Genomic DNA, 25,703 nt, shown 5'->3' on the forward strand with positions numbered 1-25,703 from the left:
ATATATGCTTGAACCTTTCAGTTTATAAGCCATTTTATTGAGAAATAACAGAACAGCGTTGACAGTACATTTCTGCGCTGAATGATTCTGTGCGCGAGTGATCTGCGCGTGACACGCGAGCTACTGTCTGTAGTCTATGTGTGTGCGTTACAGTGCTGCAGCGCATTCGATTAGAACAGCAATTAACTTACCTGTACAATAAGCTGTTTAGAATGACTTTCAGTCATCTTCGAAACACAAATGAAGATATTTTTAATATTCTCTCAACTTTTTTGTCCATCTGTTGAAAGTCCACACAACTAAAATGTTAAGCTTTTATTCACGTATAAACATTGATCAATGCACATACTCATCAATTCTGGTAAACAGAAGCTCAAATGTACTTGCTTGACATATGAGAAGAAACCTCACTGGTTCTCACAGAAGCTCACACTTTCTTGTGTGACATGCTTGGTTTTCACACTTCAAACTAGATTGATTGAGCTTGCACTTGCTATATTTGATGTGCTTCTTATTTGCGTGTTGATTCATATGGATTACTTTTATGAGGTCTTCATGAACATTCTTAATAGAATGCATTCTGGTATTGACTTCTACAAGAAATTGAAAATAATTTTTCTTTAAATAATTGTTCTCTCTATGATTAGAGTCTCTTTCTCTCTCATCAGTTACCATTAAGCTTTGGCTTTAGGTTCCTGTCATGAAGGAATCCACAATCCTCATATAATTTAATCTTTATTTCTGTCCCTATCTCTTTCTCTTTATTTCTCTCTCACATCCCCTTCTTAAGATCACTGTGTATCCCCTATATATCTTGCTATGTCAGTATTTTTGTCTTACTATATCCCCCATTCTCTCATATAAGCCACCTCTTAATCCACATAATGTTCCACATAATTCCTGAGTCTTTTCCCCCTCAACCATGTGACATCAGCTCCCTGGACCCGTGCTTACTTAGCTTTTATGCACTCAATGCATGCCAGAGATTTAGCTCACTGTAATCCCCCCTTTTCTCTTTGAGAGAGCCCCAGAGAAACTGAACATGGTGTCAGTCGAAAAGCTAAATTTTGTGTGGTTCTTAAATTCTTCAAGGCTTACTAAAGATGGTTCTTCATTTAAAAATAATGGACGTACTCTTCATGTTAAACACATGAGTATATGAACTGAAATTAAACTTCATAAGTGACTGTTTTGGAACGCTCTACTAACCCTATGGTGCTCTATGTGAGATCACGCATGAACAGAACACCTGAAGATAAATGATCATATTCAAATAAGATTCAGACGATAATAATAATGCTTGGTACAGGGGTCTGAATGTCTGTAATGAGTGATAAAACTCGGAGTACACTTATAGTATATACAAATCCGCCGCGAACTCTCTTCGAAAAGTCTTCTGCCATTACTGCGTGCCTGCGAAGTGTGACGGTGTGACACTTGCCGGTGCCCTCTAATGACATTTCAATGAAAGCGGATCCTGCTCATTAAAGAAAATGTCTGGTGAAAGGGAACATTTGGTAGATGATGTCAGGCAGTGGCCAAAACTTACTGAAAAAGGTAATTTATTGACAACATAATGTAATAATGTAAAAATATGTAATGTAATTAAGAAGTGTATTAATTTATGACAGCAATAAAACTGAATGTTGTCATTACAAGCTTTGTTGCTAATATGTTCACAAGCTTCACAAGTTTCAAATAACTATAAGGCCATCCTTAAAAATATTCTTGTTTGCCAATAACCCGACCGACCCAATTAATAATTTTTTCCCCTTTAGTCCAACCGACTTGCCGACTGTAATTGCGTTACACGGATTTTTATTTTTCTCTTCAAACAACTAATACAAATGCAATAAACGCTTTTCTCACGCTCTCACACCACACATCCATTTTCTCACGCACAGAAAAATCGCGAAGCAAAGAGGACACGGAGACCGACAGACCAGACAGAGCAGGTTATTTATGATAGGAGAAAAAACTCAGCTCTCATATTCTGTCAATTTTATTTTTCGAAATTCAAACAATAAATTAGGGCTGTAGCTAACGAATATTTTAGTAATCGAGTATTCTACCGAAAATTCCATCGATTAATCGAGTAATCGGATAAAATGTGTTTTTGCTTAATTAAAGTGCGATATTAATTATGCAAGAGAAAATAAGAGTCCTGGGTCATGTGACGGTCACGGAGGGACCGCACGTTCAACATGGACGTTAATACGCACACATACGCACAAACACACACCGAGACTGTTTGGTGATACAAGAGTTTATTGTAATTATTGATCAGAGAGTGAATGAAATACCTGTAAACTATTTGTATTGTTCCCGTGTAGCGTTTGTCCCGTGATTTTTAGAGTCCTGGTAAGAAACAATGGCAGGAATTATTGGTTCCGCTTAGGGTGGGAATCTACCATGTATTATTTGAGCGTGGGGGTTTCAGGGGCAACGTGGCCGAGTTGTTGCTGTAATTTCCAGTTTAATGGGAATTAATTAATAACATCAAAGTAGATTTATTAAGTAGAACATCATGCCAATATGTTTCTTTCAGACTCAGTATATTTAAGGGAACATGTGTAAAGTGTTTTCTGTGAGTTTGTCCCTCCACATGTGGTAATGGTGCTGGCCACCAGTATAAATGTGAATGTCTTTGTAATTGAAGGTAGTCTGTGTTTTTTTCTGCAGTGGAGAGTGTGGCTTGAGGCCTGAGGGTTGCAGGTATTTTATTCACTCTCTGCTCAATAATTACAATAAACTATTGTATCACCAAACAGTCTCGGTGTGTGTTTGTGCATATTAACGTCCATGTTGAATGTGCGGTCCCTCCGTGACCGTCACAGGTCTCTTAAAATGAACACCTTCTTTTTTTAGATTTTTATTTTTTTTATTTTTTAAATGCATTAAATGCAATGCATACATAAAAAAATAAACATTTAATTATTACCCATTGTTTCTCTGTCTGTACTTGTACTGTGAACAATGACAAGAAAGTAGACAGATAAATTAAGTGCATTTAAGTGCCATTCAGTTGGGGTTTTAAAGCATTTTCTGAGATGCACATTAAACATTAAACACATAAAACATTAATTTAATTTATCTTTTAATTATTGAAAATGAATTTAACTATTTGGTAAACAAAGGCGATTTACTATTAAAAATAAAACATAGAAGAAATGTTGTGTGATTAAACCTTAAAAAAAAAAATGTTTGATTTTTTTTTTTTTTTGTAGTAGTAGGCTATGTACATTCTGCTGAACAATAGCCTTTAACCGGACTTTTATTTTGACGGGTTGACGTACCTTTACAGTTCTGTGTATGTGATGTGTCCCTAGTTTTAATCAAATCAAATGGTCAAATGCTCATGAAGTGACTCTCAGAGCAGTTCTGGAGATGTTGTTCATGTGTTCACATCTTTATTTAGTGAGACAGCAGATGCTGAAATCACTGGAGCGTCACGCGCGCTTCAGTGTGTGTGATAAAGGAAGACGCGCTTCTGCTCCATTCATTAACACAGACACGCAGAACATGCAGGATTCATATTTAAATAGACTGTTCCGGCTTAATATTTACAGATATTAGTCCATGTCGTGATTTGATGTAAGTGATTAATTCATTCAAAATTAAACTCAAAATTCCGTGCCATTCCGCATTTAACTGTAAATTCCGTTTTTATGACTGGATTCCGTGATTCCCTCCGCGTTTTCTGCATTGCAGAAATCACAGGGCCCTAGTTGTGGTATGCCAGCTCTATGGACACACGCCACGACGTTCTCTTTACGTTTGCCTGCACCCTCAAATCAAAACACTGCTGACTCCTTGCAGTGCAACTTCGGATGCATCGCTTGTGTCTCCTTCCGCTTTGTGGGTGACGTAAACGCGTTGTGTCACATTAAAAAAATCATTGCGAAAGAACCTGACGTGAGATTTAAAATAAATTAAAAGAGGCTTCGAGGCAGAGGAATTTGCCTCGATCATTTTTTGTAATCGAGTTACTCGAGGAATCGTTTCAGCCCTACAATAAAATACTCCTCCGCTCGACCAGGAACTCTGTGTAATCCGTATGGCCGAAAACATGGGCAGTCAATGTGCAACAAAGGCTTGTGAATTTCACAAACGGTTTTATTCCAGGCCTGTAGTTTTGTGCTGTTGTTAAAACAGCCAACCACAAACACACTCTTCCCGGCATTACTGGACAGCATACGTACTAAAAAATAAAAATTACTTTTCGTACAGCTTGAGCTAAAATCTGCTACAGGGAACCAACACGCTACTTCTGCTACTTCCTTAGCAGCAAAGGCACGCAGTAATGGCGGCGCTGCTTTACTTCCGTGTTTCGCCAGATTTGTCTATACCTTTTGCCCAGTTTAATAAATCAGGCCCTGTAAGTATGATGTTAAATTAAGAAAACTTACAGGTATACTTGCAGTATAAAGCTATTAAACTGGTAGTTTAAAGAATACTTCAAAGTGTGCTTTCAGAAACTAAAAAGTAGGTTAGGCTTATATAGCTAGTAAACTAACAGTATACCTTACAAGTATACTTAGATTTTAGTATACTTAAATATTCTTGGAAAATATATTTGTATATTTAAATTAACTTGAAGCATACTTTTTTTGCTAGGCGTGCAGCTTACAGTGGATTCAATTAACAATACCAAACAGAGTTCAATATTAGCATGTTGCTATGCTAACAGTGTGGTACTCCAAAAAAAAAAAAAGAACATTTAAAACTAAACCTAAAACTAAAACAGAATGGATTATGTATTTAGAATCAACATTTCATTCAATTGCCAAATCTCAAACTGTTGAACAAGTGCTGTTTTCGAATTTTTTTGGAAGCTTGGTTTCAGGAAACACAGTATCGTTAAACTTACTTTTACACGGTCTTATTAGTGTGTTGACAAAATGTGTATTTTTTAATTCCCCAAAAAACTAAACCGTCTCAATTATAAAGCCATTTTAATTTTCTGAGCAATATGACGCCATACTGCTGAGGCCCCACCTACACTTGCGAAAGACTGTCAAGTATAAGCACACTGTGGCCCTTCATTTTCAGTCTTCATTTTCTCCCGAGCCATTGAGGATCTAGTGGATTAGTTTTGTTTTTGATGGTAATGCGTCACCGAATACACAAAAAATTGGAGGAGAAGGGCAGGGTGAGCAATAGCTCATTATCATTTAAAGCGACATGCACCAAACCGGCTCGCTGCGAACAGAGCTGTTTTTTACAGCTAAACATGATGTTGTTTTAGAGTACCACTGAGGAATTTTAACCAAAGTATCTTGCAGACATTTCATGAAGATCCTAAAGATTCATACCAACTTTAAAACTTACTAGTATGTACCATTTAGGTATTAACATACACTTTAGATACTAATATGTACCTTTAAGGTACAAAGGTGTACCTTTTGAAAGGGTACTGCAACAGTGATAGATTTGTGTCTTTATTTTTCTGAGATTGTACATTAAACATTAAAAAATAATTTAGCAACACATCTGATGATACAATGTGGCATACCAATATTTAAACTACTGCACAATACCTACCACTACTACAGTACATACTGTGCAGTAGGGCTGTCACTTTTGTGAAAAAATCATTTTTGATTTTTAAGACATAAGTGTTCATTGAATCGATTGTACAATCGATTTTTCATCTCTAAAAAAAATTACTTTTCCTTTTTCAACGCCAAATAACGGACAAACGTAAAGAGAGCGCTGGAAACGCACAAGTCAGCAATATTTAAGCATTATTATTTATTGGCATGAAGTTTCGTGCAGAATAACAAACAGCAACAGGAGTGCAACATTCTCGAAAAAAAAATATATGCAGAGTGGACTGCTGCCAAAACATAAATGAAAAACATTACTGCAGGCTTCAACCCGGCTGCATTTATGATTTAGGCAATTATTTTAAATAATGATTCAATCCATTTCAAACAACTGTTCAAAACTGAAACTTTAAATGGACTTACTTTAAGTTGAGAACAGGCCATGTGTTTTTTTATTGAACGTAACCGACACATGATGAAATGCACAAAAAGGCTAGGCCCATTACAAATTATTGGACAAGAAAACAAGTCGATCGACATTTTCGGGGTCCAGAGCAGAGTGTTTTTTATTGACTATACGTCCAGCTGTTGAGAAGATGCGCTCCGACCGCACTGATGTTCCAGGGACACTCAGGTACTTCATTGCCAGCTGCGCAAGGTGGGGGTATTTCGTACTGCCAATCTTCCACCACAAAAGCGGGTCGCTGTCAGCTGGCAATGGTGGCTCCTTTTCATAACTCATCATCTCCTGTAAGTGGTCGCTTTCGACGTCATTAGGTCTTTCGTACCCCCTTGAGTAGATGTCTCCAAACAGATCCCCCATTGCTGTTAAGGCGGTCTTTCCCGTGCTTGAACCCGAGCTGCATGGCTTCGCCTCCACGGGTTCGTCATTGTCAAACTGCAGTGACAATTCCTCTCTAATGTTTGCATGCAACTGTTGCTTCTGTTCCTCATTTATATGGATTAAACGATGAAACCGAGGATCCAGGTAAGAAGCTTTATTCAAAAGCATAAATGTCGCTTCCTTTTTGGGATCATAGCGTTTGCTCAAATCTGCCTCAATTTTAGATGCCATTTCCCTCAAGCAAGACCTCTCGTCTGACTTTGACCTGATTTTTTGAACTTGAGACAAAATAATATGTTGCAAAGGCATTATAGCTGAGGATGTGGGGTATTTGCATGTGGACAACGCTTGGGTGGCGACTTTGAAAAGTTTAAGTGTCTCTCGCACCTGTTCAACCAGGCGCCACTCAGTTGTGGTCAGTTCTAGATTAGACATTTTTTTGTCAAATATCACGGCTGCCACGGCTGCTTGTTGCTCAGATGCCCTACAAATCATATTGTAGGTAGAGTTCCATCTTGTCACACAATCATTGATTAGTTTATCTGGCTTTAGACCTAGCATACGCTGCTTATCCTCCAAGAGACTGCTGTCTGTAGTGGATCTGTGAAAATGAGAGGCAGTTTTTCTTAGCCTTGCCAGAGTTGTGTCTATGGCTCTGACATCTAACCCTTTGCGTACATCCAAGTTGATTGTTTGGGCCAGACACGGTATATTAACAGCACCTAGATGCTGCTCCACTGGATTAACATAATTAGGTGCATTATCAGTAGTGAATGCAACAACTGAATCAGGTTGTATTGTGAAATCCCTCAATATGCCCGTGATGCACTCGGCAACATTCTCAGCTGTATGGCTACCTCTCAGCTGCTTCGTTTGCAGTACAAAATCGTGGAATTCCCAAGTTTCTGAAATGACGTGTGCTGTCACTGTGATATATGCCTCTGTAGTGAGGGAACTCCATCCGTCGGTAGTCAGAGCAACGTTTTTGCCACTCAAAATCTGACGCATGTTTTAACGACTAGTGTCATATATTTTCGCAATGTTCTTAGTTACGGTGGTTCGGCTAGGTATAATGTATCTCGGCTCAAGTTCACGAACAAAATCAATGAAACCTTCACCCTCCACAATGCTAATTGGCCTCATGTCTCTACAAATGAACTTTGCGAGCTTCAAGTTTATAGCCTCTTTCCGTGCGGCATTTAGAGGTGCAGACGGGGGGAAGAAGTTAGTCAATTTTTGCTGTTTAGCAGGTGGCTCTTCCCGCTCTAGGTCTTTATATTCAGCTGGATGAAGAAGTTGCATATGCCCCCTCATAGGTGTAGTGCTGCTGTGACATGGGAACTCACGATCGCACAGTTTGCATACCCCTTTTTCCTTCTTCATATTTTGATTTTAAGTCCAAAACCCGAAGTGCTTCCATATCGAACTCCTCAAGTTATTCGGGGTTATCTCTCGTCTCTCGTGTTGCACAGGTTTATTGCCATTGTCCTCCATTTTCTTTGCAAAACACTAGATGCAGCGATTGAAACCGGCGCGTAAAATTGCTGGGTATTTTCTGTCTAGCTTTCGCAACGCCTACTTTACTTTTGGAATTCTTTATTTTCTTTTTCTGCTTGTTTGTGAGTTTTGTTACATCTATATTTTTTAATTGTTTAATTATTTTAAAATTAATAGTGTACATATTTTGTTAAAATCGATTCCTTATTTTCGTTTTCTAAACTTTTTTTGGTTGGTCCGATCGAACGTAAAGTGACAGCCTTACTGTGCAGTATTCAGTAATCATTTGCTTGTACTCCATTCTGACAATAGCGATTGCTCCTGCTTGTGTGCGAGCTCTTTACAGATTTCCTGAGGTTTTTATCCGGACCCTCAATGCTATACTCAATCCACTCAACTGCATACAGGTCTCATACTGAGCCCGTGCGTTTTGACTGGAGCAAACTGAGGCAGCCTGCTCGAATCCCACTCACTGCCTCCCACCACACAACATAATCATAGCTTCACCCATAGGGCCAACTGAACCACCATATTTACAACACAGCCTTCACAACAGTGGTTTAGGTATCCGAGATGTGACAGGAGCTGCACACCACAAAATTAGATCTAACTAGATTAACGTGTAGTGGGTCACCCTGGACTAATTATCCTTTTCATTCTCGCTGTATGATAATTATAGCTGTCTTAGTGACTTTAAAGCTGTTTGATTAGTATAGATGTGCTGGATTCGGAGTGGCTTGCCACACAAGCAGGAGCAAAAACACGGGAGGAGGACGTGCCTCAGGATGAAGGCAGTCTACCTCTAATGGAGTCTTGGCAGATGAATAGCACTGACTCATTTTGATTATATTAAAGCTTTACTAGAGAACAGACCTGCAGAAACACAGGAGCCTGTGATTCACTGGGGCTCTGAATCTGGCTGATGTAATGCAGCCTGGCTGTCTGGAACTGTACCGTCTGCCCCAGTGCAAGGTTGCTAATGGGCCAGTGACTGCTTTTTCATCTTTTCATTCTCTTTCAGGCAGCTTTTTGCCAGATGCTATGGCTTTCCTGAAAAAAATCCTGCTAAATTTAGAGTAAATTGTGATTGACAGAAATTCACCATTTTAAAAAATGTAAAAATAAAACTTTTTGGTATTGCCATTTTTATGTATATATACTTAATGTTTCAGTTCATAATGGTATATATTTTGAAAAGTACACTTTTAAATAATGTTGTTGGTTTTTTTCTAATAATGGAAGCCTGTTTCTTCCACAGAGTAAAAAATAAATTAAAAAAGGTAATTGCGACTTTTTATCTCACAATTCTGACTTTTTTCTCTCAATTTCGAGTTTACATCTTGCAATTCTGAAGGAAAAAAAAAAAGAACTACAAGTTTATATCACGCAACTCTGAGAAAAAAAGTCAGAACCGTGAGACATTAACTTACAATTCAGACTTTTTTCTCTCGGGCACCTAATGGTTAGAGAGCCGGACTAGTTACCAGAAGGTTGTCGGTTCGAGTCTCTGTGCTGGCAGGAATTGAATGAACAGCGCTCTCTTCCACCCTCATTACCCATGGCTGAAATGCCCTTGAGCAAGGCACTGAACCCCCGGTTGCTCCCCAGGCGCTGGATCTATATCTGCCCACTGCTCTGGGTGTGTGTTCATGGTGTGTTCACTTCTCACTGCTGTGTGTGTGCACTTGGATGGGTTAAATGTAGAACACCAATTCCAAGTATGGGTTACCGACTTTCGCCTTATAAAACGCACGTCTTTTTTTCCCCTCAGAATTTGACTTTATAGAAAAAGAGAAAAAAAGTCAGAATTGTTCAAAGGAAACTGGCAATTGCGAGAAAAAAAGTAAGAATTGAGAGATAAAAAGTAATTACCTTGTTACCTAATTACGTCAGTGGTGGAAACGGACTTCCATAGTTGTTTGATATTACATTTAAAGTTAATTCATTTCAGATGTACTTAATTGCAACTGTATCATTACAAACGTAGAATTACCAATATATTTAAATACATGACATAAAAGTTTCATATAAATTGCATAAAGCTCAATTTTAGTTTATTATGAATTCTATTATAAATTCTAAAGAAATAGTTCACTTTAACTATATTTTAAAGACAATAGAAGTAATTATAAAATTAAATATAGGGATGTACTTAAGTCCAACTTATGTGGTCCCAAAAAGCACTGTAAAGTTTAGCAAATTGCATTTAATGTAAATTTAACCTATTATCCATTTGAGATTAACATGCAATTAAATGCCCAAAAACATTAAATTTCGTTTACAGTTTGTATATTCTATTTTGTATTATAGTGTACTATTTCATTAATAAACAATCTTTTTAAAAGTATAGTTATTCTTCACAAGGGTTAATAAATGACTATATTCTGTGTAATCATACAGTGTGCTTTATTAGTGTCCTAAAGCCCATCTGCCATAGTTTCCTGTTTCATGAAAGGAACAATATGTTATATGGGATTAGACTGAATAAATAGGGATTTTTTTCAGATTTCGGAGAATTATTCACAGTGAGTGTGAAGAATCTAAAAGTTAGTTTTTTTTTTTTCAAATATTATCACATTCAGAATATACTGTTCTGAAGACTATATCTGACCGTCTTTGACGACTCAGGTTTTTTTGCAGGAGGCCGCTGAGGATGAGGTTGAGGTCATGCACAGAATTGACCCTGCCATTCTCTTAAATAGGAGCTGTGACCTCATGAAATAGAGCTCTGAGGTGTCTCTCTCTCTCTCACACACACACACACACACACACACACACACACACACACACACACACACACACACACACACACACACACACACACACACACACAGCTGAATCAATGAAACAATTTTTATGCGCTGGCTGTGGGAGCTTTCTGTGTTTGTTCTGAACTAAGATCATGCCTGTGCATTTTAATGATGTGTTTAACAAGTGTTTGCATTAGTATGTTTGTGAGCTTGCGATGTGTTCTCAATGATCGCAAGGAAATTTATCGAGCTTGTGAAGAGAAGTGCACCTTTATGTATGCTGCTGTGCTTTTGCAATATTAAGCTGTCACACAATTTATTTTGTAAGGCCTTTCAATAGGCTATTTGCTACAACAAATTGCTACAGGAAACAGCAATTGTCAGCTATACAAATCTTTAGGTGATATATTACCATATGGTCACTGGATTCCAAACCTAAATTATGTGCACCAGCTTGTACTACTATATTATGAGGCCAAGGGAACAGATTCACTAAACAGGGAAAATTCGCATGAGACCACATTCCTATAAAAGTGCAGTTGGGATTGAAAAGTTCTGTTATTGATCTACTGACAATGCACACATTAAAGAACAAAGACGCAGCCAAATCAGTTCCATAATGACTGAAGCAATCTGAGCAGAGCAAATGAACAACTATGATAGTCATGTCAAGCTCAAAATGGGACATGCTTTTTGGGCATTAAATAATGTCGCAAATACTGGTAAGGTGACTACCACAAACCTTTGAAAATCATGTTGTGTGATTACTTCAAATACTAAATACTAATTTTGCGTTTGCAAGAAAAACTCTAAAGTTTCACTGTGAGTTTTCAGTAAGTCCAGACCAGTAGTTTTTTAAAAGGGGTCATGAGCTGAGAAATCAAAATTCCCTTGATCTTTTGACATAAGAGGTTATTGTACTAGAAAAACAACCTGTACATTTCAAAACTCAAAACTTTCTCTTTATTCTAAAACAGCTTATACTGAAGCCAGTCTGTCAAAATGACAGCTTGTGGAATGTGACACTTTATGACACAATGGTTTGGTTAAACTCTGCCTCCACAGAAAAAGATCAACGCCTGCTTCTACATCACTGTCTGTTTAGCCCCGCCCACTGATTCGCACATGTAGTAGGTAAATAACAAGAGAGGCAAAGTGAAGGTCTACGCAGAAACCAAACGATAAAGATGCTCAGAAGACAACGTGGTGTGGTGCCACGTCAATAAGAGTTTGGTCACTATTGCTTTGTCTGTTATTACAGATCTTTGATATGTATTTATGTGCTTTTAACCTAAATCACAGCAGCGCTCATCTGTGGAGGATGCAGGCTGTCAAACACATACAACAGTTAGCCAATCATAGCAGTGGGCGTTAACTTCTGAGTCTACAATCCATCACACCGATTCAAACAGAGCATTCTGATGAGGGGGGTCAAAACAGGACAGAAAGTAGCCTATTACTTCTAAATGTTGATGTTTTTGATAACATTATAAGTGGACCTCAGAGAACAGTACAAAATAAAAACAAAGGCAGTTTATTACCCCTTTAATGGCAAAAGAGGGTTTGTGCTGGTGCAAAATGTTAGTAAGTATGGCCCCATTTATGTTTATGAATGACTCTCTGTCCTCAGTTTTGGAGTCTTTGTGGGAACGCACTGACCCCTAAGCGTGGCGTGTTTGGGAAGACAGGAGACCTTCAGACTATTCTCTGCCTGGCCTGTGCGAGAGACGAGATCACATATTCAGGTGCCTTGAATGGAGACATCTATGTCTGGAAGGGAATCAATTTAATCCGGACAGTTCAAGGGGCTCATGGGGTAAGTGAGGGAATGTTTTTCACAGCGTCACCAGAATGACCTCTGTCCTGAGTCACATAGATATCTGCTTTAATTGTTTATTTATTTCACGATGTGAACCCTTTAAAGTCTGCACATCTTTTTCAATTTTATTTGACCCTTAGTGCCAGCACTGCAGTGAAAGTGTGAGACTTTCCATTCTCTAATTGTTTTAGTTGTCAGTGACGTTCAGCCTCTCAGAGCCTCTCTCTCTCTCTGTGTGTGTGTAGTCTGGTATTTTCAGCATGAATGCATGTGAAGAAGGCTTTGCCACTGGAGGTAGGGATGGCTGCATCCGGTTATGGGACCTGAACTTCAAACCCATCACCGTCATTGACCTCAGGGAAACAGACCAGGGATATAAGGGTGAGTCAAGCCTCTACAAACTCCCAGAATGCATTACTCTACACTGACATATATTTTGTTTGATCAATTAAGTTGCCATTTATCTTTTGTTGTTAAATGTCAGGATCCCACAATGCAAAAGTCCTTTGTCTCTAACGGAGCTCTATCTCTTTTCCTCTTTTACTTTCTTTTCCTCTGACTCATCAGTAGCTAGAGGTGAAAATTCAAGAGGTGCGTTGTAGTGGTCCGAGTTCTTCATGCAGGCTGTCCGCCCTGTGTTATATCCATAGCTCTTACCCCTGTTTGTCACCGATCCCAGATGTCTTTATGTGTTATCAAGCACCCTCTCCATCCTTGACGGTCTACAGTGTGCATCCTTCAGTATGTCTGTTTACTTCCACGATTCCTTTCATTTGCTTACTCAGTGTTTACGTGATGGATCTGTGCAGGCCTGTCAGTGCGTAGTGTGTGCTGGAGAGGGGATCATATTCTTGTGGGGACGCAGGACAGTGAGATTTTTGAGGTGGTGGTGCACGATCGCACCAAGCCCTTCCTCATCATGCAAGGTCATTGTGAGGGCGAGCTGTGGGCCTTGGCGGTTCATCCTACCAAACCTCTCGCCATGACCGGCAGTGATGACCGTTCTGTTCGGTAAGAGGCGAAAATAAACTAATACCACATCTGAATCACTCAGAATTACAAAAGATCTCTTTAATGAAATAATATAACTTAGAAAAATGCACTTAAAGGGTTAGTTCACCAAAAATCTTAATTATGTTATTAATAACTCACCCACTCATGTCGTTCCAAACCCGTGAGACCTCCGTTTATCTTCGGAACACAGTTTAAGATATTTTAGATTTAGTCGGAGAGCTCTCAGTCCCTCCATTGAAACTGTGTGTACGGTGTACTGTCCATATCAAGAAAGGTAAGAAAAACATCTTCACAGTAGTCCATGTGACATCAGAGGGTCAGTTAGAATATTTTTAATCATCTAAAATATATTATGGTCCAAAAATAGAAAAATCTTTATTCAGCATTGTCTTCTCTTCCATGTCTGTTGTGAGCGAGTTCAAAACAAAGCAGTTTGTGATATCTGGTTCGCAAACGAATCACTCGATGTAACCGGATCTTTTTGAACCAGGTCACCAAATCGAACTGAATCGTTTTAAACGGTTCTCGTCTCCAATACACATTAATCCACAAATGACTTAAGCTGTTAACTTTTTTAATGTGGCTGACACTCCCTCTGAGTTCAAACAAACCAATATCCCGGAGTAATTCATTTACTCAAACAGTACACTGACTGAACTGCTATGAAGAGAGAACTGAAGATGAACACAAAGCCGAGCCAGATAATGACTCGTTCACGAGTCAAGTACCGTTTCTGTCGGACGCGTCCGATTCGAGAACCTAGGAGCTGATGATACTGCATGTGTGATTCAGCGTGAAGCAGACTGACACAAAGAGTGTCTGAATCGAACTGATTCTTTTGGTGATTGATTCTGAACTGATTCTGTGCTAGTGTTATGAGCCCAGTTAAACCATAGACTTTCAAGGGCAATCATCGCCAATGATGTCATTACGTCGAGCGCAAAAGAACCGGTGAACCATTTTCTTCAACCGGTTTATTGAATCGAAATGTCCAGAAGAATCGGTTCGCGGAAAAGAACCAAACATCCCATCACTACTGGTGATCCAAAAACCGATGCAACCGGTTCTTGACTCAAGAACGAGTCATTATTTCGTTCGTTATCTGGCTTGGCTCTGTGTTCATCTTCAGTTCTCTCGTCACAGCAGTTCAGTCAGTGTACTGTTTGAGTAAATGAATTACTCCGGGATATTGGTTTGTTTTAACTCAGAGGGAGTGTCATCCACATTAAAAAAGTTAACAGCTTAAGTCATTTGTGGATTAATGCGCATTGGAGATGAGAACCTTTTCAAACGATTCAGTTTGATTTGGTGAACTGGTTCAAGAAGATCCGGTTACATCGAGTGATTCGTTCGCAAACCGGATATCACAAACTGCTTTGTTTTGAACTCTCTCACAACAGACACGGAAGAGAAGACAATCCTGAATAAAGTCGTAGTTTTTGCTATTTTTGTACCAAAATGTATTTTCTATGCTTTCAACAAATTCTAACTGACCCTCTGATGTCACATGGACTACTTTGATGATGTTTTTTTTTACCTTTCTTGATATGGACAGTATACCGTACACACAGCTTCAATGGAGCGACTGAGAGCTCTCGGACTAAATCTAAAATATCTTAAACTGTGTTCTGAAGATAAACGGAGGTCTCACGGGTTTGGAACGACATGAGGGTAAGTTATTAATTACATCATTTTCATTTATCGGTGAACTAACCCTTTAAGTGCAAACTGTTAATTGCAATTAAATGAACATGTAATGTTGTTTAAATTGTTACTAAATGCAATTAGCTGCATTTTTGAGTGTTTTTCTTTTACCCACTTAATTTTATCTCTATTTGTAATTTTTAGAATTACTTCTATTGTCTTTGAAATATGGTTTAAGCGTACTGCCAAATGTATTGATAAACATTTTAATTTAAATTAATTTTATTTTTAACTAACTTTTTTAATTGATTTTTAACTTTTAATTCGACAGTGCACTTTTTAAAGTACTCTTAAGTGTGGTAATAAACAGTCATGAAAGAACTCTTAACTATGCTTAAGTGCCTTTTTATTTAATTAATATTTTATTATCTGCAAGTACAGCTTTTTAAAAATAGTACACTACAAGTCCACATTGTGCTAGGGTTATTATAATTAGCTAAAAGTAAAACTAAAACTATAAAATATATATATATATATATATATGTATTAACTGAAATAAAATATTTATAAAAATTAAACTCATTTTATTTTAGCTAGCTGCCAAAGAAATAAAAATGAGTTAAAACTATATAGACAAAAAGAAATAACACACAACAAAAAGACTAAAACTATTAATAAAAACTATAATAGTATCTTAATCATACTACAATTGGACCGTTAACCGCAATACATTTTCACAAGGAATTACTTCTGAATCGTCCTGCAGGTTGAACAGAAAATTGACAGTAATTGACACTTCATGTGTCATGAGCTATAGTGAAACCTCTGAGCAATAGAGTTTTCCTCAGTGAGTGTATTAAGCTCAGATTAGATAAAGACTATTAAGAACATGATCTTTAACGTTCAGGGTACTAATTTGTGTATCTTTATGGGTCATTACTTCCTCTTTTTCTCTTTGAATTGGAGGATCTGGAGTCTCGTAGATCACGCGCTAATAGCACGCTGCAACATGGAGGAGCCTATACGCTGTGCTGCTGTTAGCACGGATGGTATCCACCTCGCTCTGGGCATGAAAGACGGATCCTTCACAGTGCTGAGAGTCAGGTGAAGCACACAGACAAAACAGAGAAGAACAGAAGTGTCTAGAGCAGGGATACTATCCAAATTTAGCTGCTTTCACTGCTTATTTAGAACAAATGTCTGAAGTGATTAGAGATACAAACAATATGTGCAGAGCGGGGGGTCCCGAGGACTGGAATTGAGAACCACGGATATAGAGGACCCCTACACACCACATCAAGGTTAATAAATACTGAAAAACTATTTGATAAGTGTTTTGACAGACAGTGTTATTTTAACCCATTTAATCCTAGATAAATATCCCAAATAAATAAATAAATATTTACTAAATTATAGCTATTAATTAATTAATTAATTAATTCATATATTAATTCAGCTATTTGTTTAAATAAATAAATAAATATTTATATAATAGATGAAAAAGTTAAGCTTTAAAGGAATAAATTAAAGCAATCAAATTAAAAAACCAAATATGAAAAAGAGTAAATTTCTGAGAACCTTTCACAGGGTTTTTAATAGGGATGTCCCGATCAGGTTTTTTTGTCCTCGAGTCCGAGTCATTTGATTTTGAGTATCTGCCGATATCGAGTCCCGATCCGATACTTCTATAATACATAAAAAAAAAGAATAAAGAAGAGCGAAAAAACAGATCCAGGATCTTCAATAAATTACATTTTGAAATATATTCAAATATAAAACAGCTATTTTAAATAGGCTAGTAAAAATATTTCAAAATCTTACTGTTTTGCTGTACTTTGGATCAAATAAATGCAGGCTTGGTGAATAGAAGGGACTTCTTAAAAAAAAAAAAAAACCTTAACAAGCTTACTGTTCAAAAACTTCTGACTGGTAGTATAGGCAACTTTATTTTTTCTCTAATTTCTAGCTTTTAATTGGCTTAGAAATCTATAAATGCTGGACAATAACAAATAATAATGATTTGTTAATATAGGCTACTACAAACACTGTTTATCACATAATAATGCAGAATAGTTTCTATACTGTAATAAATACTATGTCAATCAGCACTGCGTTGTTCATACTTTATTTATCACCTGCTGGAGATGACTTGAAGAACAATTTATTGTCATGATCGTATATTATTGTCTCCGTGTTTGCATAAGTTTCTGTTTTCCTGTGCGCACCACAGCATAGCTGGACGCTTTTGTCCATATTAGGAATTTCCTGATATCAGCGCGAGAGCGCGCTCCGGCTTCGAGTATGAATGAAACACACACTGCATGAGAGTTTAGCGCTCTGTGATGTTCATCTCGCTGTATCCTGAGTCCGAATGAAATATCAGGTCATGCGCAAACTATCATGTCTCTTTGAGTTTGAATCTATATTTATTCACACCAGCTCTTGAAAACAAAGTGATATCATGCCGCATGGGTTGCTGTTTCTGTGTGGAGTCAAAAGGGTCTAACTCTGTGCCACTGCATAACAAAAGATGTGTTTAAAAATTAATGAGAATATATATATATATATCCGATTCCTGATCGGGAGGTAACGTCCGATTCCGATCGAGTCTAAAACCACGCGATCGGGCCCGATTTCCGATCACGTGATCGGATCTGGACATCCCTAGTTTTTAAACTATATTTTTAAGTTTGTTCCTTCATGGGCACACTTACATCTTTGACTCATTTGCACTGCAGTTCAGATAATGAAAAGGCTCTTTCAGGGGCGGATCTAGAAAAATATTGATGGGGTGGCGAGAAGGGGGCAGGATTTTTTGAGGGGTGGCAACATATGGCAGACGTATATATACTGAATTTGGTCACAGTTACAGTTTGATGATCAATAGTATATGTGCATGCACTACAAAAGGGCACAGGCTATCATTTACAAACTTAATCTCATGCAATCAATGTCTTTTGAAACAGTTCATATAAGGAATAAGTGACCATACAATGTGATCTCACTTAATAGGAGATAGAAGTGTGATAGAAGTAAGGGACATTATCACAGGAAAGGCATTAAGGTTAAGACAAAGGTGATGAGTGGCAGATGTGTGAGAGGGGAATCAAACTGTTTTTGACTGTGACTGTATATACAAAATAAGAAAAAACAAAAACAAAAACAACAACAACACTGCTTCATATTCAGCAGGATTTACACCAGTGTCACATTTTAAACTTTGTTTCTCACAATTTCAGTTTTATTAAAGGTTCTCAGTTGCCAAAACCAGATATAAACACAGAAATTTAAAGTACAGATTCTGTTGAGGTCATTTTAACAGCTTTTTAAAGGCTCACCAGTGAGCATAACATTGTTTAAATTTCTTCAAGTTATACTGACATTTTATTTTGACAGGTTGTCGTAAAGACATTGCAGTTTCTGTCTGTGTATACGATACAAATGAATGACGATAGTTTTATCATATGAAATGCTGAAATACTCTCATAGCACACTGGCGTGCACATGTGTAGCATCATGTGTTAATATAGTGAAGAGCTGAAAACACCACGCGTGCTTCAGTGTGTGTGTGTGTGTGTGTGTGTGTGTGTGCGTGTGTAGTAGAGCACACATTGAGCGCTCATTCCCAGAGACGTGTAGAGCAACAATTGCAGTCTCTTTGACCTTTATTATTTACAGACACTAGTCCATATCGAGATTTGATTAAATGTACAGCCATATTTTTGATTTATTCATTCAAAAATGGCCGAATTCTGTGACATTCTGCTTTATACAGCAAGTTCCTTTGAATTCCGCGATTCAATCCGTGTCGATTCAATCCCTGTCACACAGACAGGGTGAATTTATGAATGAAAGTGTGAAAGTTCTGACACAAAACGAAGTTGTTACGTATCCTCATGCTTTTTAAAAGTGGGTAACGTATCACGTAGTAGATTACACCACTGTAACATTAGTTAGTGAAATAACGTTCTTCAACCTGATATTTATCATCTCAAAGTCAACATTACAACTATGCTAGCACTGTGCTTTCATTATAGCTTAATTTCTTGATAGACAGATAATCAATTTTTACCTCTTTCCTCCGGTGTCTCCACGCGACTCCTGGTTCCCTCACTTTGCGCACACTCAGAAAGTTTTCCAAAAGTCTCTTGTCCCTCTGTCTTCCTCTTGTGCTGGCTGCATTCACTGCAGTTGGACATTGGAGATTCGCGCTCGTAAATTTTCAAATTGGCCATAACTTTTAATTAATTTTAGGGTGGCATTTGCCACCCTTTGCCACCCCGGTAGATCCGCCCCTGGGCTCTTTTAAAAACTAAAAAGTACTTTTTGTTTTGATGAATATGATAAAAAAATGAGGCTGGTCTTAGACAGTTGTAATTGTTGGTTACCGCACATTTAAAACCAGTCAAGTATCCACCAAAATCAAGCATCTTGTAAGTATTACCAGGTTCTATTATTCACTGCTCACTCTGTACTTTCTAAAAGTGACCCCTAAGCTGTGCAGGTTAAGTATCCCTGGTCTAAATCAACCTAAAATAAGTCAAATATTCAAATCTGTTAGACCTGTACTCATTTTGCAGGGATATGACGGAGGTGGTCCACATTAAGGACCGTAAAGAGGCCATCCATGAGCTGAAGTACTCCCCTGATGGAGCGCACCTAGCCGTGGGCTCCAATGATAACTCGGTGGATATTTACGGCGTTGTGCAGCGTTATAAGAAGGTAGGCGAATGCATGGGCTCCAGCAGCTTCATCACACACATGGATTGGTCCACTGACAGCAAGTATCTACAGACCAATGACGGCAACTGCCGGCGGCTCTTCTACAGGATGCCCAGTAAGAGCTCTGTACTCTCTTTGCAGTAGGTTTTCTGCATATTTATGTCTTTGGATAATATCATTCCAACTGATTGTGGTTTTGTTTTTGTTTAGGTGGCAAGGAGGCGACCAACAGAGAAGAACTGAAGCTTGTCCAGTGGTCTTCATGGACTTGTGTCCTCGGGCCGGAGGTGAACGGGATCTGGCCTAAATACTCTGATATCAATGACATCAACTCTGTAGATGCCAACTTCAATAGTCAAGTTTTAGTTACAGCAGACGATTATGGATTAGTTAAATTGTTTCGGTACCCATGTATAAGAAAAGGTGGGTCCTCTTTTATTCTTGGTCATGTTTTTGTTAATGACATTCTGTATTCTATTCTGTTTATTACATCCATTCTTTTTATGCTTACTCGGTTTGCCTTTTTTCATCTTTAGGTGCTAAGTTTAAAAAATATTTAGGACACTCAGCACACATAACCAATGTCAGATGGTCACATGATTATCAATGGGTGATTACTATTGGTGGAGCCGACCACTCAGTGTTCCAGTGGAAGTTTGTCCCTGAACGGAAGTTAAAAGAAACTCTTCATCTAGCTCCTCAAGGTGTGAGCTACATTCTTATTCTTCTTATTCTTATAAATCTTATATGTTATAAATAGTTGTTTTAATAATCTTTTTTCATGCTTTACAAAAAAGTACACTTATTTTGATGTGTTGCTTAAATACCAGCTAGATTATATAAGCATAGCACCTTTTTACTGATGCAAATTGAGTCTTCATTTTCTTGTTACTTTTTTCTTTTGCATGTTGCTGCTAAGTCTGCCATGTCTCTGTTCATTTTCCTAATGGATTTCTCACAGCTCACGTTGGCAGTTCTGTTCCTTAGACATCAGCAGTTTTCTTAGTGATAAATCTATAAAACGGAAGGGCAGCACTCACAAAATGACTAAATTTCTCAGGGTTTCTCGGGAGATCATAATAAATGGAATTGTGGCTAATTTGTCAAATCATTTATTTGTTTTACTTGAGTGGAATGCATAATCAACACAGGAGTTGATTTTTTTCCCTCTCTGCCTTACAGAGACATTAGTAGACTCACACAGCGAGGAATCTGACTCGGATCAGTCAGACGTGCCTGAGATGGACTCTGAAATAGAGCAGGAAACACAACTTACTTATCGACGACAGGTCTGTGATGACATGGTTAAAAAATATATTGTTTAATACAGGATCATCAAAACCTGATGGCAGATCCTCTCTTACATCGCTGAATTCCTTAACACATTCTCCAAAGTTGTTTGCTTGGGGAGTTTTATGATGATGTTTTTTGGTCCAGGTTTACAAAGAAGATCTACCTCAGCTCATAGAGCAGTGTAAGGAGAAGCATCGTGCCATGGCTATGAAGAAAAGGGAACGAGCTCCAGCCAGTGGATTGAGGTTGCACTTTATTCATGGGTAAGTGCTTCAAAAGATCCCAAACAGCATTGACAGTCATCGTCGGAGTCTGTCTACCAAACATAAACAAGTGTACTGTTTGTACACAAAACAGTTACAAACAACGATCTACATTGCGAGTAAATCACTCGCAAATGCGACAAAATTTTACTCTATGCGAGTAAATGATGTCTATCGTTAGCCATTGGCTAATAAATTCTTAGATTTTACTCGCCAGTGTGTGTGTTCAAGGCTATTATAAGATTAGCACATTTTCACTCGCTGAACACTGACTGAGCGATTCAGAGTTCTCTCTCCATCAAATGATCTGTACTTTTCAATTCATCTCAATGGACGCACAGCGCACCTGTATTTGCTGAACTGTAAACTCTTTGTGAAGGCACACGACTCGCCATCGCTTTACTGATAGCGCTGTTTCTCACACATGCAAAGAGAGAGAGCGAGAGTCTTACCACGCTGAATCGACGCGCTACATGTAAACTATATTCTTTGTTGTATTTTCCTGTCAAAATAAAGGAGTTCATTTTGAATTATCTAGCTTTTTAGAACAAGCAGAAGACATACCGGTTTCTCCGGTAGTGGGCGGAGCTAATGCGCAGATGGCAATTTCATTGGCTGGCGCTGATCTATTACCGTCCCTGTTTTGATTTCAGCAAATCAGTTCGACTGAACACAGACAACGTGATTAATATTCATGAACCCAGCAGCTCATCAATCCGTAGTGCATTGTATATTGTTAGTATGGTATTAGTCGTAGTATTATCTTTTAATAATAATTAATATGATCTATTACTATTTTTTACAAAAACCCTGAATGACCAACAATATCTTAACCATCACCACCAGTCTTAAGTTCAGTTAAAATGATAAATATGCATTCATTCATGGTTACCAAGTTTTAGTTCTAATCACAAAAGTACTATCATTAAATAGTACTTAATACCATAATATAATGCTTGACTGACTGATTAAGAAGCTAAGATTTAAGAAGCTGTGCCATTTTACAAAGATAAGCTGATTGGAATTATATATATATATATATATATATATATATATATAGTCTGGCGAGTAAACTGAAAAATTTACTAGCCAATGGCGATTATATTGCCAAGGTGTGCGTAGAGGGTTGACAAATATAATACAATAATATGTATGATATAATAACCGTTTTTCCTTTGCTAAAGTCAGGAAGCTTTGCTTCCTATGCTCCTGTTAACAAAGGTTGGTGTTCACGAGACTCAAATGCGTATGCGCAAAGCTGACCTCATACATCATTCCCCTGGAACTGCTTCGTTTACAGTGAGCGCATGCTAAATTGAAGTGATTATTAAGTTTTGAATATGAATATTTTTCTTATAAAAACGCATCGATTTGCTACTGGAGGCCTTTGTTCATCCCCAAGCCATGTGAGACACTTTTTTTCAATGAATGCACTTTATATTAAACTTAACATGGACCAATGGAGTGCAACACCCGCTGAGTTGCATCAAACGACTTGAAAGATCTAAGACCATTTTTAAAATAACTCCAACTGAATTCGTCTGAAAGAAGAAAGTCATATACAACTAGGATGACTTCAACTAGGATGACTTAATTTTCATTTTTGGATGAACTAACCCTTTAAACACCAGAAGAACAATAACTGACAACTAATGCTTGAAAATTAATTTGATTTATTCAATATTTTTGATATTTAAATATTAATATTAATTTAATATTATGAGTGGACCTCAGAGAAACATATAAAACATTAAAAACAATAAATGATATATATGAATAAATGCTATTTTATTTTATTTATTTTAATTTCAAGATCAGTTGTTTTTCCCCAGATCCGATCAAAGTCATTGAATTTTGAAACTGAGTCCTGATCCTATACTTCTATTTTCCTAGTGCTTGGTGCACACTTCAAGTACATTGTAAAGTCACAAAGTTATTAAAATAAATCCAATTTCTACTGGGATGTGCAGAGTATCTCAGAGACAGGGGCTTATGTAAATGATTACAATTAATAACAAGTACTACGGTAATATAATAAAGAGCGATTTCTTACTAAAGTTAGCATCAAATACATCAAATTAAACATGCAAGCTTGAAAGTCTGAGGCACTAGAAAAGAACTTGTTGAAGAAGATGAACCTTAGTCACCCTTAGAGACTATAGAGCAGTCGAAGTCAGTTCACACATCTTATAAAGGTTGTCTCCAGGTTGATGTTCTTTGACTTTACCAATACCTTCAAGATCAGCCTGCCTCTCTGACTCAGACGAAGCTCAGAGTGATGCATGTGGACACCCCCACAGTCTGCTGGATTATTAGACCTTTCTGACAGTCTCCAGCTGTGTTCTGGAGGAGATGGTGACCAACGCTGAGGTGTCTCAGGAGCAGTGCTGTCTGCTTTCCTTTTCACCCTTTACATGGCAGACTGAAGGTTGTTAAAACTAGCTTACGCCACAAGCTCATACTTTTCAGCTGCTCTGAAATAAGTTGGAGTGCAGGAAGAAAGTACTGTTCACACGTGTGGAAGTTGTGCTGGAAGCTGGACTGGGTTGAACTCATAGCACAGTTGCCATCAATTTTGGCTTTTTAAAGGTCAAATGCTTTTAAAGCTGTTCAAAAGTCTTTTTAAGCTATTGTTTATCGTGTTAGTTTGTTGTATTGTAGATACTGATATTCATACATATGTATAACTGGGGTTGCAGACACACAAGGAAACTTGCCCTTGAGCGTTCATGGACCGGCTTTGACTGTTCCAGTACGATGGATGACATTTCTGAATTCATTTTATGAATACATTTCTATGGTGAACAATTCATCTGAGCATTATCCATGACCTCATAATGTTTTATCAAAAACTTTTGATAAACACTTTTAAAGTGCAATGGCTTTATCGCAAGATTCAGCCAACCAACAATGCACAGAAAGTCCAAGTCCTTACCTTACATTTATTTATTTTTCAATAATCACAATAAGAAAATATCTTATGAAAAAAACAAATAAACTCCAAATAAAATACATTTCTGTTTCATTGCGTCTTTCCAGAGTCTCTTATTAGACATCCAATTTTTTATGTAACCCTTCTATTGGTATTTGTGTATTCAGGAGCCTGAATGAAAGATTGAGAATTAGGCTGAAAATCACTTATGGTTTCTATCACTAAAGTACTAGTAGAAATATCTATTGCAGTGCCTCCAAAAATGTACAGTTAGCCAGTAAAACTTCAATAAATCCCAGAATGTTTATTTCAGATGGATCAAAATAATTTATTACACCAAACCAGTGTCAAAAATATAAGATAATCACAATAAAATCAAGAAATCCTTTTGTACCTCAAATTATGAAATAAAATGTTTCCCAAATTTGTTGTTTTGTGTCTCTTTTGTCTAGCTGAATAAACAAACAGGGAGGGGGAACTTCAAATCACAACAATCAGTCTCAAAACAATACAGGGTTTTCTGTATCACAGCAATTGACTACTAAATGAATGACCCTGTTCGGTTCCTTTGAGCGAATCAGTGTAGACGTGGTAGAGAACTGAATCAGCTCACAACACCAACAGTTTAGTCAGTTCAAACAGAAAAGTCACAAATGTAGAAATACCTGGGTATTTTTACCAGTGTTGGGGGTAATGCATTACAAGTAACGCAAGTTACATAATCAGATTACTTTTTTCAAGTAACTAGTAAAGTAATGCATTACTTTTTAATTTACAAGAAAATATCTGAGTTACTTTTTAAAAAAAGTATGGTAAAATGGTATTCCCATTTTTTGACTGACAAGCCTCCTGTTCCCATATTGGGAGAAATCGGAAGTATGGAGGCGTTGTGTGCGCTGTGTAAACATGTTACTGTAGTTCTAGACTAAATGTGAATGTGCATTAATTCATCCCACTCACAAAAAAACAAAACCGATTTAGTATTCATCAAAATTAATCAAAACAGTGAAATGCAAACTCAGAATATGACGCAAACCTGCAATAACTAAATAAATTAAATAACACAAATGTATCTATTCCCATTTTATTAACAGTGTCTTTGCTGCTGACCTTTAATGATCCAGTTCAACCATACTAATAATTAAAAAATGACTTTAGATAAACTAACAATTGTGCTTCATTGTTTTGTTTTTTTATTGCTGAAGAGTGTTGAACTTTCTTCTCCTGTGTTCTACTCTACAGACGTGAATTTACTTTTCCTTCAGCCTGAGGTTTATTCATGACACTTTTTGGTGTGAAAGGGCTTTTACATTTGCTCTAAATAGAACTTCTTATATTAAAAACAATCAAGCCCTGCTCATATTTAAAAAGTAACG

At 37.5% G+C, this 25,703-nt stretch overlaps 1 protein-coding gene across 2 annotated transcripts in view; it reads left to right on the forward strand.

Annotated features, from left to right (window-relative positions):
• The window catches only part of LOC132111783 (echinoderm microtubule-associated protein-like 5), a 112,713-nt gene that overhangs the window by 33,682 nt on the left and 53,328 nt on the right, over nucleotides 1-25,703 (forward strand). For both annotated transcript variants that reach the window (XM_059519377.1, XM_059519376.1), the window contains exons 5-13: nucleotides 12,271-12,456; nucleotides 12,705-12,840; nucleotides 13,269-13,470; nucleotides 16,084-16,221; nucleotides 19,698-19,954; nucleotides 20,050-20,262; nucleotides 20,376-20,543; nucleotides 21,022-21,128; nucleotides 21,277-21,395. In XM_059519377.1, coding sequence (XP_059375360.1) covers nucleotides 12,271-12,456; nucleotides 12,705-12,840; nucleotides 13,269-13,470; nucleotides 16,084-16,221; nucleotides 19,698-19,954; nucleotides 20,050-20,262; nucleotides 20,376-20,543; nucleotides 21,022-21,128; nucleotides 21,277-21,395 — 1,526 coding nt within the window. The remainder of the gene's footprint in view (nucleotides 1-12,270; nucleotides 12,457-12,704; nucleotides 12,841-13,268; nucleotides 13,471-16,083; nucleotides 16,222-19,697; nucleotides 19,955-20,049; nucleotides 20,263-20,375; nucleotides 20,544-21,021; nucleotides 21,129-21,276; nucleotides 21,396-25,703) is intronic.

The sequence above is a fragment of the Carassius carassius genome, chromosome 31 (assembly GCF_963082965.1).
Source record: "Carassius carassius chromosome 31, fCarCar2.1, whole genome shotgun sequence".
In the NCBI taxonomy this organism is placed as follows: domain Eukaryota; kingdom Metazoa; phylum Chordata; class Actinopteri; order Cypriniformes; family Cyprinidae; genus Carassius; species Carassius carassius.